Here is a 12,978-nt window from a genome sequence, read left to right on the forward strand (position 1 = left end):
AGACTAAAGAGGAAGCATCAGTATGTCAAATCTAGTTTCTCTTATATCACAGTTCATTCTGTTTACTGTGGTTTTTTTATTTTTTACTAAGGGTGTTTACACTTTCAGTGCACATGTTTAGCTCATTTACCTTGGAACTGTATATGTTGTTGCTTCACAAAATCTTTCATTCATGATTGTTGGAAAAAATCTATTTTTTTTATACTTGTCATGGTCTCAACACTACAGTTGGCCCAGCATGGCCAGGTGGGTTAAGGCATGCGACTCGTAATCCGAGGGTCGCGGGTTCGCATCCCCGTCGCGCCAAACATGCTCACCATTTTAGCAGTGGGGATGTTATAATGTGACAGTCAATCCGACTATTCGTTGATGAAAGAGTAGCCCAAGAGTTGGTGGTGGGTGGTGATGACTAGCTGCCTTCCCTCTAGTCTTACACTGCTAAATTAGGAATGGCTGGCATAGACAGCCCTCGAGTAGCTTTGCGTGAAATTCAAAAAAGAAACAAACAAAATCAACACTACAAACTGTATGTGAAACTATTGAGTTATCTGTGCTTTCTTTCTAAATAATTACAATGTGAAAAGTTATTACATTGTTTGCAGTAGTTCTTATTATAAATGTTTTATAAACGGAATCTTAGTTCAAAAGATCTTTCATTTACTAATGTTTTTAAATTTATTTTCTTTGCAGTGAAGTAATTCAATCAAAATTCATATAATAATCATTTGACAATATCATAAGGAATGTGAAATAATTATATATGATATCTGATATAAGGTTCTTATAAAGAAATAATACTTTTAGTGTTGATTTTTATGACTAAATATTTCTTAACTTAATATAACAGTACTAAGAAATAAACATAACAATAGTTATTACAAAAAGAAACTTCAGAACTTCCTTCATACTTATGGCATACATTTCAAAAGCTATACAGGAACAAGTTAATTTGTAAAGTTAGAAATATGAATATACTCAGTAAAAATGTATCACTGTGATTGTTATTTATTTTAAATAATATCTCTCACGGTTTGCTTACCCAAAGAAATAATGAAAGGAAAGAATTTTGTTCAGTAATTTTCTGATTTCAGCTATTAAAATAAATTATTTGTAAACCATTTGTTTTAGAGATTAATAGAAAAGTGATTTCATTTAAAACTAAGCAAGAAACAAATATAATAACTTATATCATCTTGCTCTAAACATTATACTTTGAGTATCAATCTTTCCGTAGTTTATGTAGTCTGTTTCTCTTTGTAATTGCCATAAGATCTTAAGTTCAGTTTATATAAATGAGTACAACACATTTGGTTTATTTTATATACAACCGTATACTCGAAATATCACCTCAGATACACAGAGCCATGTGTTCATTATATGAACTACTTACACCAGTTCTCAGCAAGATATTTCTATGTACACTGTTTTTTTTCATAAATGTGTGGAATACGTATGTTAGGAATATGATATGTAATAATGTTAAACAATATGTATACATGTAAAATGCTTATAAAATATTACTTAGATATTAAATAATAATAATGTCATTGTAGAATTTGATGGTATTATAATAATTAGTTTTACTAATTTGTTTAAAAATATGTATTCTTATCAGAAATGAATTTTTATTCAGTAAGTTTTGTTGTAATACCATTCACCAGCTCATATATCCTAAATTTATATTATCATGATTGAATCCATTTGGACACTGAAGTTAACACTGAAAGCTAATCCTATTGAAGTATTCCTTCACGTACCTTTGTTGAGTGTATAGTTGAGAATATCTTCTTATGTTCCAGAGATGTTTATTCTTAAATAACTTCTTTAATGTTGTTGGAGTAAAACTGGAAAATAAGTGGTTTATTTGGAATATAATCATATGATTATTTATTAGGAATAAAGCTGAAAAAAGAACTGGTTTATTTAGAATATAGTCATGTGATTTTCTTAAGCCATTCTAAGAAAGTATCAGTTAAGAACAGTTACATACTGTTTTTGTAACTCAGACATTTACTTTTAATTCAGCCATGTATAAGATGGTATTGTGATGTGAACTATGGTTCTTTTCTGGCAGAAGTAAAGTGAAATGCCTAAAAAAAGAAAAATATTTAGTGAGTCCATACTATTATTAACAGAAAGATATTGCATTCTTTCTGATGGCCAGTTATTGAATATAATTTAGTAAAACTTGTAAGTTAAATTCAAGATGTGGTTATCTATTCATTTAAAGTCACTATCTGTTTGTAGGGCTTAAACTACCTCAAAGATACCTTAATGGTTAGAATATTCAAATCTCAAGCTAAAGTCTTGCATTCAACTACCTTGATGGTTAGAATGCTCAAATCTCAAGCTAAAGTCTTGCATTAAACTATTAGAGTACTCGAATCTCAAGCTAAAGTCTTGCATTCAACTACCTTGATGGTTAGAGTACTCAAATCTCAAGCTAAAGTTTTACATTCAACTACCGTTAGAGTACTTGAATCTCAAGCTAAAGGCTTGCATTCATCTACCTTGATGGTTAGAATACTCGAATCTCAAGCTAAAGTCTTACATTCAACTATCTTGATGATTAGAGTACTCAAATCTCAAGCTAAAGTCTTACATTCAACTATCTTGATGGTTAAAGTACTCGAATCTCAAGCTAAGGTCTTGCATTCAACTACCTTGATGGTTCAAATGCTCAAATCTTAAGCTAAAGTCTTACATTCAACTACCTTGATGGTTAGAGTACTCAAATCTCATGCTAAAGTCTTACATTCAACTATCTTGATGGTTAGAGTACTCGAATCTCAAGCTAAAGTCTTGTATTCAACTACCTTGATGGTTAGAGTACTCAAATCTCAAGCTAAAGTCTCACATTCAACTACCATTAGAGTACTCGAATCTCAAGCTAAAGGCTTGCATTCATCTACCTTGATGGTTAGAATACTTGAATCTCAAGCTAAAGTCTTGCATTCAACTATCTTGATGATTAGAGTACTCAAATCTCAAGCTAAAGTCTTGCATTCAACTATTAGAGTACTCGAATCTCAAGCTAAAGTCTTGCATTCAACTACCTTGATGCTTAGATAGCTCAAATCTCAAGCTAAAGTCTTGCATTCAACTACCTAGATGGTTAGAATGCTCAAATCTCAAGCTAAAGTCTTACATTCAACTACCTTGATGGTTAGAGTACTCAAATCTCAAGCTAAAGTCTTACATTCAACTATCTTGATGGTTAGAGTACTCGAATCTCAAGCTAAAGGCTTGCATTCATCTACCTTGATGGTTAGAATACTCGAATCTCAAGCTAAAGTCTTGCATTCAACTACCTTGGTGGTTAGAGTACTCAAATCTCAAGCTAAAGTCTTACATTCAACGATCTTGATGGTTAGAGTACTCGAATCTCAAGCTAAGGTCTTGCATTCAACTACCTTGATGGTTAGAGTACTCAAATCTCATGCTAAAGTCTTACATTCAACTATCTTGATGGTTAGAGTACTCGAATCTCAAGCTAAAGTCTTGTATTCAACTACCTTGATGGTTAGAGTACTCAAATCTCAAGCTAAAGTCTTACATTCAACTACCGTTAGAGTACTCGAATCTCAAGCTAAAGGCTTGCATTCATCTACCTTGATGGTTAGAAAACTTGAATCTCAAGCTAAAGTCTTGCATTCAACTATCTTGATGATTAGAGTACTCAAATCTCAAGCTAAAGTCTTGCATTCAACTATTAGAGTACTCGAATCTCAAGCTAAAGTCTTGCATTCAACTACCTTGATGGTTATATAGCTCAAATCTCAAGCTAAAGTCTTGCATTCAACTACCTAGATGGTTAGAATGCTCAAATCTCAAGCTAAAGTCTTACATTCAACTACCTTGATGGTTAGAGTACTCAAATCTCAAGCTAAAGTCTTACATTCAACTATCTTGATGGTTAGAGTACTCGAATTTCAAGCTAAAGGCATGCATTCATCTACCTTGATGGTTAGAATACTCGAATCTCAAGCTAAAGTCTTGCATTCAACTATCTTGATGATTAGAGTACTCAAATCTCAAGCTAAAGTCTTACATTCAACTACCGTTAGAGTACTCGAATCTCAAGCTAAAGGCTTGCATTCATCTACCTTGATGGTTAGAATACCCCATCTCTTCATTTCAACTGATCATATTAAAGGGTTTTGTGTTTATAACATCAAGCCACCCAATCTCTTTATTTCAACTGATTATATTAAAGGGTTTTGTGTTTATAACATCAAGCCACCCCATCTCTTCATTTCAACTGATCATATTAAAGGGTTTTGTGTTTATAACATCAAGCCACCCAATCTCTTTACTTCAACTGACCATATTAAAGGGTTTTGTGTTTATAACATCAAGCCACCCAATCTCTTTATTTCAACTGATCATATTAAAGGGTTTTGTGTTTATAACATCAAGCCACCCAATCTCTTTATTTCAACTGATCATATTAAAGGGTTTTGTGTTTATAACATCAAGCCACCCAATCTCTTCATTTCACCTGATCATATTAAAGGGTTTTGTGTTTATAACATCAAGCCACCCAATCTCTTTATTTCACCTGATCATATTAAAGGGTTTTGTGTTTATAACATCAAGCCACCCAATCTCTTTATTTCAACTGATCATATTAAAGGGTTTTGTGTTTATAACATCAAGCCACCCAATCTCTTTATTTCAACTGATCATATTAAAGGGTTTTGTGTTTATAACATCAAGCCACCCAATCTCTTTATTTCAACTGATCATATTAAAGGGTTTTGTGTTTATAACATCAAGCCACCCAATCTCTTTATTTCAACTGAACTCTTCTAACATCATCTGTAAAGTAAATTCTGAACTAAAATTATTTTTAAAACTAAAAATAGTTCCAAAACATACAAGAAAGAAAAGTTTGTTTACCAAAAGAAAGAAAAAGTGGCAAAACAATAAACAAAACTTAGCAAAAGTTAAAATAACTGAAGTAGAGGGAAACAATTGACATGATCAAATTAAGCTACTGACAAAAGAAAACAAAGAAGAAAAATTGATACTGAAAGACATTCAAATGAGATATGACACCTCTATGTCTTCCCTGTTCATTGAACAGGTACATCAGCCCATTATAAATGGTTTACACTAGATATATAAATAAATTATTTTAATATCCTAAAAGATTGATTTTGAAGTGAAGCTGAGAAGGAGGTAGCAGAAAATGTAGAGAATAACATTCAAATTATATTACGCTTTTTCATAGTCCTGTGCTAGTATAATCCTTTTTTGTGTTTTTATATTCATTGCATACCTATCTATCTATAAGTTAGAAGATGTGTACTTGTATAAGATATCACCTCATTCTTTTAGTGTTACAGAACTTCTACAGGTGAAAGAAAAACTGATACAAGAAAAAAATAATTTATTATCTGAGATTGTTCAGCAGAGAAAACAAACAACAGAACTTTCACAAAATTACTCTGCCCTTGAGAAAGAACTGAATGAGAGAGAACTAACAGTACAAGAGGTAAGATGAATGGTTATAACAGCTGTTAAGCAACTACTCTATTATAATGATCAGTAATTGTTTTGTTTTTTTCTCGTTAAAACTCTGAAAAATAATTTGTTTTTTGTTAATGTTGATACTTTAATAACACTACAAACATTAGCAACCTATAAAAGGACATTAGGTTTTTTTAAAAGGAATATTGGTATCCAAGGCAGACTGAATTATATAATTATTGTTTATTTATTAGCTCTATTAAAGCAGCACAATAAGATGGAATCCAAATACTAGTATCATAATCAAAGGAAAAGAAAGAAATCTAACCCTTTCCTGACTTGTAGGTGTCATAACTGTTGAACCATTTTTTTTTATAGTTAGGTTGTCTTGAGATGAGTTGTTTTTTTTCAAAGTATTGATTAAATAATGTATAAAATTTACAAATACTATATTTAAAATATAAAGACAATATTCCATAAAAGTATTAAATAAATATAGAATAACAGGGTAAGCAGTAGTTTCATATCTTATTCTTACAAATTTATTTAATAAAATTATTTCTGATGTATTATAAAAACTCTTGGGTTAAGATCTGAACGAGCTGCCCACATTCATCCACACTTCAAGAAAACTGTCTAGCTGAATGACGAATGGGTAAATTACAGAAAACCTAAACAGATAATAATAATAAACTATTAGGTGTTAAAATAAATAAATATATAGTGCTAAAAATTGTCTTGCTCTAATTATGGTTTGTAGTGACATAAATAAAATTACATTTCACCTACTTACTTCAAATCACACCTAAACAGTTGTTTTCCATGATCAAAACATTTGAACAATAAAAATAGACTTTAAAACAAGAAATTGTAATTAGTTTATGTGATTATATGGAATTTCAGATTTAATTTTTGATGTGTATTTTTTCCACTTGCAGCTACAACAAAATATTCAACTGATGAATACAGAGATACAGAGAGAACAACGTAAACAAGAAAGAGCTGAACGAGATTTGCGGCAAGCTAAAGAAGAAATTGAAGCCAAGGAAACAGAAAAAAGGGATTTGGAACAGCAGGTTATAAAAGGGAAAGAAACATTATCCAAGTTAGAAAATCAAGTGAAGGAACTTATGGTAGACAGCTTCATTTTACTTATAGTTTAGTTTAAATAAAAAGTCTGAAATTTCATTATTCATTTGGTTGTATAAAACCCTTTTCATTATTTTTTAAATAGCAATATAACAAATAATGTTTTGGCTAGATATTAAATATACAGCCAAATTACTTGAATGGTTAACCAAATATTCAGCTGTCAAACAGTTGGTATATTTATTTAAATTTCAAGGTTACTAGCTTCAATATGAAATGTTGGAAAAGTATCAATGAACTTACTCATTGAGTGGGATACAACAACACTATTTTAGCAGAGGATCATTTAATTATTCTCCATAGATACCAGTATTTTATTTGGTACTGTCTACAACTGACAGCAAGATCTTTTCAATCTATTACACCCCTTTATTTTTGTGTCGTTTCAAAACATATGAATGCCACTCGACTACCCTCTACCATTTGTATTGTACCACCTATATACTGGCACAATTCTTACTTACCTGATTAGCATTAGAGTGTTTAGACGTGTGTTTACTTTGCATCATGCTTGCTTTTTTCTTGTGATTACATTTCAGCCCTTCACCAGTTTAATTTTAATGCAGTTGCTTTTGAATTTTAGTTCTGTTTTTCAAAGAATTCTTCCATAATTTCAAATATCAATTCAAATTTTATGGTGGCAGATGACAAAGTTCCCACTAATATTGAGGACAGTAATGTCATTAGTCCCCAACAAGATAGGTTGGCAATAACTACCAAGAACGTTCAAGCTGTAATTCACAGGTAGTTGGACACTTTTGCTCAGCAATCAGTTTGTTCTCCCTTTTACTCCTGAAGAAGCTTCTGAGGAAGAATTTATTCAAGGTGCAAATAATTCAAATAACTTACACTTCATTTTTATGGCCCCAGTCTTTTTTTTCAATCAAAAGAGTTAGTCAACCTCACCATTCCTGCACCTTATTGATTAGGTATGTCAAATTTTAAATGTTTATCCTAGCCCTTGATCCTCCTTTTACCTGGTTGGGTGAAGAACTTTGTTCTCATTGTTATGTTTTCCTCCCTCATCCCACATCTGAGTTTATGCTGAACATTTTGCTAATCAAGCTCTCGGGTGCAGGAATGCCCCTTACCCCAGTTGATGGACAGATATTCTTTGGATTACCAGTGGACATTGATTCCCTTTTTAGATTCTCTCCTCTCCCTGTGGGGCTCAAATCTGGGGCTTTGATCCACTGTAATCAATTTCAATTTTCTAGGATTCATTTTCTCCTTTTACATATTATTTCCTCATTACAGTTCTTTTTTAAGTCCTGTTGCCATCACCTGATCAATTTTAGATTTTTAGATTCTCTCCTCTCCCTGTGGGGCTCAAATCTGGGGCTTTGATCCACTGTAATCAATTTCAATTTTCTAGGATTCATTTTCTCCTTTTACATATTATTTCCTCATTACAGTTCTTTTTTAAGTCCTGTTGCCATCACCTGATCAATTTTTTGATGAAGTCAGGACCCTCCTGTTGTTTATTCTGGTCTCTTTTTCAGCATCTGTACTGTATCTCAACATCTGGTTATTATATTCTTGGGAGTTGCATTGCTTGAAGGGATGTATTTCCCCTTGTCTTTGAGGGATCTTCATCAGACTCTCTTTCTACATGAAACAGATTTGGGGAGTTGTCCTGAGTTTTTGGAGTCTAGGGTTGGTGTGATGATTGTACATTCTGTCTTGCCCTTCCTGCCATCTCATTTGTCTCATCCAACTGTTCCCATCCAAGTTTCACTGGTTCAAGTTCCCTGTGCCCCTTCTTCCAGTTCATGTCCTTTACTCTATTCCAGGCATTCCTAACTTTACCCTTATTTTTCCTGTTCCTCCAGGATAAAGCAGTATAGGTGACAAGATGTATCTTCCAGGGCAGGTTGGAGCCAAGTTGCAACAGTTCTAAGCTGTTTGGCATATCTTTTTCATGACAGATCCATAGGTTTTATCAGAGGGTCTTTATCTTCATTTCAGGTCCTCTCCCTCCTATCCTCTTCCCTGGTTTTCTTCCCTTCTCCTCAGCTTCATTCCTCATCCAGTTGTCTTGTCAAGTCGGTCTTGGATTTCCTAGACAAAGGAACTATTGTTCAGGTCACGTCCACCTACCTGAGATTTTACTGTTGTCCCTACACAAATGTGAGATTGAAGATCCATCTTAGATCTGCCCTAGCAGAATACCCAGATTCACCATGGAATCCTAACTCCCCATTTGGTGGGTTTTTCACTCAAGACTCTAAATGATCAAGTTTGATGTGACAAACACCTATTTTCATATTCCTATAGCTCCAGAATCATGCTGCTTTCTTTGGTTCATCCACATGGACTGTCTTTTAGTTCTGTGCACTGCTATTTGATCTAGCTTGATCTCCTTATGTGTTTTGTTGAGTGCTTTGCTAATTTGCTTATCATCTTCCATTAATGGGTCTTCTGATTCATTATTATATGGATCACTGGCTTCTGCGTGCCTCTTTTCAGACCCAGTCATTCTCTTACATTCAATTATTTCTTCAAGAAGCTGCTTGGGTGAGGTTTCTTATAAAGTTGTGAAAGTTCCTTGCGAACCCTACACAATATCTTGTTCATTTAGAGGTTTTTTTCAATTCCCATCTCAGTCAGACTCAGCCTTATCGGCTTTGGCTCAGGGATACAGAGTGAGCAGTTACAAAGTGCATTCACCTTCACTTACCACACAAGAGGTTCTATCTTCCTTGGAATCTCTTATTCCTTTGGGTTGGGTGCACATGCCATTCCTTCATTGAATGCTTATTGGCCAGAAGAATGTCTCACACAATCCCTTTGATCATCATATTACTCTCCCTCCTGAAATCAGGATTGGCCTTGGATGGTGGCTCAACAAGGAAATGACCACAATTGGGTTTACCATTCTTCCATCTCATCCCAATGCTCACCTATCCACAGGTGCTTCCTTGATACGTTGTGTAGCTTCCCTCGAGTCCATGGAGATTTTGGGTCAGTCATGGAAACTACATTTCACATCAGACTCCTCAAACTTTCAGTTGTTCATCAGACTATGTCTCATTTCCTACTGTTCCTTTGAGGGCAGGTGGTGACAGTTCATTCCAACAGTTTCATTGACATCAACTGTATCACAAAATAAGAATCAAATACTGTCATGTTCCCAGAATTATGTATCTGGTGACTGACCTCTTGTTTCATCCCAACCAAGTTTTACCTACAGAGCAGTCCTTTTATGCTTGGGTATTTCAGTGGATGTATTCTCATTCAGGAACACCACATACAGATGCATCTGGCACTTGCTGGAATACCAAACTACCTTTATTTTGGTCTCTTGTTCCACACCCCCTCAGCTATGAGGGTGGATGTATTCAGTCAAGATTGGAGGGGCCTTCATCTATATGACTACTCTCCTCTGAGATTAATCTCCATGGTAATTTTTATCATTCAGATTACTCCTTATGTTTTACTTGTTGCTTCATATTGGCTGGCTCAGACATGGTTCCCTTTGCTCTGGATCTTACTGGAGTAGTAGCTCCTACATTTATCTCTGTTCAAGCAGCTCCTCTAACTACTGCAATCAAACAAATTTCATCCAGACATCACCAAACTCAATCTTCGTGTGTAACGTCAGTCCTATTGTCAATTATATACTAGGGTATATCCACTCCTTATTATTGTTGTAATTACACCACACTTTCCCAAAGAAAATGAATGTACCAGAAGAAGAAAGTCAGGCAAGTCTGTGGGTTTCAGTTGTTATTCATGTATTTCAATACTGCCACATCTTCCCTGACCCCTTCATATTTTCAGTGTTTCAGAAGTTAAAATTTTCCTACACTAGAAATGTATTTTTGATAGGTACTTACCTCCTCTCACTCCCTTCCATCTTGAAATTTAATTGGCTGTATGTGAAGCTTTCTAATATACTGGATAGCCTCAATATGGTTACATGTGGAAGGCTAACTGGCTGTATCTGAAACTTTTTAACACATTGGTTAGATTCTGGTTTCATGTCAATGGATAACTGGCTGTATGCAAATCTTTATGTTATATAGGCTAGCTTCTGGTTCCCTATTGAAGGATAATTGGCTTTATCTGAAATTTTCTAACATATTGGCTAACCTCTGGTTCCCTGTTGAAGGATAACTGACTATACATGAAACTTTCTTACATATTAGCTGCTCTCTGGTTCGGTGTTGAAGACAAACAGGCCACTGGAGCAAAAGATCAGGTATAAAGCATGTTTATATCAGACAAAAACAAGATGTGTAAGTTAAAAAATCAAGTACATATTTCATTTTTAAATGCTAATAGTCTTCATGTGCAGTATGCAATAATTCTTTGATTAATTATTAAATATATTCAAGAAAGACATATTAACTTGTACAAGTTCTTTCTGCACCAACCCTTGAAATAAATCTGACCATATTCCAGGAAGGAAAGACATAGGAATAGAACCAAGCAAGTATAAATCTATGGTGCAAGCACACAGGTATATAATTTTTATAAGAAGAGGTTATAGGGTTTCACCAACTGCATACAAAACACTGGCAAAAATTAGAAAAATTACCTAAATATACATGACTAAAGACATATTTTATACTAATTTTGAAAGGGTAAAAATAAGACATCTCCACCCATCATATTATAACAGATATTGTTTGCATTTAATATTAACTTCTGATCAGTGTAAGCTATCTGCATTTATCAAAACTAAAAATATTTACCCTTAACAATGAGTACAGGTTTTTAATATATTATTTATAGTACACTACTTACAATGTCCGTGTATTTGGCTGGACAACTCAGGGGACTTAGGTTATTCCTAAATCCATATACTCAGCTGATAATCCAGAATAATCAGTTTAATGATATAATAAACATAAAATTAGATCATAAATAAATAAATGTTGTTAATTTGAACTTCCTTTGCTGTCTGTGTTCACTATACTATTCTGCATAACATTTTGTGTCAGTACTTGTAATTATCAATATATCTGAATATTCTAGTCTAGTTATGAAATTATATTTTAGTGTCACATGACAGGGTCATGGGATGACCTGTGGGTTGAATTGGTTTAACCATTGAAGCTTTGACTAATACTACCCACTGTTACATGCAAAATTTATTTTTAAGTGTGGATGTCCAGGCAAATGGAGCTCATAAGCATTAACTCAGGGCTTTACTGTTCAAACAAAAGAGACTCGAGCCCAAGATGTCCAATAAAACACTTTATTGATACTTTCAAACATTTAACATTACACACATATATACAGTCTAACTTGCTAAGGTTTATTATTGACAATTAGTTACTTCTATTACCATGGTGACTGATGTAAAGGAATAATGGCATTAATAACACTTACATAGAGCTTGGGTATGGAAACATCTTCCTGTTTTCTGTTGAGATTCTGACTAAGATACTGAGCTATCTAACTTACTTAGCTGACTAACTAACTAACTCCCTGGGCTTATTTTCCAAGCCCTTTTATATTAGTATTAAGGTGTTTATCAGCCTACTAAAAAAAACAGCTGGTTTTCTGTTCTCTATAGCTCTGAGTTCGTTTTGTGACAAACACTCTTACTGGTACACCATTAAACTGTCAAACTTTGTTTACGAACTCCAACATTCTCCAGTTAATTACTTATCCTCTTTTTAACATGGGTTTGGTTGATTTAACTGACCACGTGATCCCTTTTCTACACATGTAAAGTATTTTCTCCACCATCCAGGAACAATGGTCCAATTATAGTGTCATCTCATTAATTGAGGTCTTCAGGCCCAACATCTAAGTTTGTATATCTTCTTACAAGCTCACTATCATCTGATTATTTAGTTCAACATTCATAAGACATTTCCTCGATTTTAGTTTATAGCTTCAGTAACCTACTGTAACTCCAAAAGTGTCTATTTGTTAATTGAAGTCCCTCAGTGTGTTTCTCTGAAGTAATGCCCTAAGTGATGCCTCTGTATTTATTTGACCTTTGGTAGCGTCAGTTATTCATCAACAGATTGTATGTACTGTGACACGTTTCTCAGTGTTTGCTTCAGATATCATTGTTCTGTCTATAAACATTATTGCTTTAGAAAAAATATGTTCACTTATATTGCACTTTTAGATTATTCACGTGGCAACACGTTGTTATTTTCTAAACATCATTACCTTGAAAAATATGTTTACTTGTATGGTCTCTTTCTCTGTTTATTGCTACAATTAATCATGCGGGGCATCCACATACTTAGAGGTGCCTCATTAGTGCCTTTATTTGGTTTGTAAACTAAGCAAAGCATAAAAGCCCATGAAACTAAAGTTTTACTTTAGATTCTGATCAAGAGGATTGCCTAGTGAATATGGTTGAACATCTTTTTAAAGCTAAAG

At 33.7% G+C, this 12,978-nt stretch overlaps 1 protein-coding gene across 1 annotated transcript in view; it reads left to right on the forward strand.

Annotated features, from left to right (window-relative positions):
• The window catches only part of LOC143223751 (cilia- and flagella-associated protein 58-like), a 100,358-nt gene that overhangs the window by 26,338 nt on the left and 61,042 nt on the right, over window positions 1-12,978 (forward strand). The window contains exons 5-6 of the mRNA XM_076452141.1: window positions 5,344-5,500; window positions 6,414-6,608. Of these exons, the coding sequence (XP_076308256.1) occupies window positions 5,344-5,500; window positions 6,414-6,608 (352 nt within the window). The remainder of the gene's footprint in view (window positions 1-5,343; window positions 5,501-6,413; window positions 6,609-12,978) is intronic.

The sequence above is a fragment of the Tachypleus tridentatus genome, chromosome 8 (assembly GCF_004210375.1).
Source record: "Tachypleus tridentatus isolate NWPU-2018 chromosome 8, ASM421037v1, whole genome shotgun sequence".
Classification (NCBI taxonomy): Eukaryota; Metazoa; Arthropoda; class Merostomata; order Xiphosura; family Limulidae; genus Tachypleus; species Tachypleus tridentatus.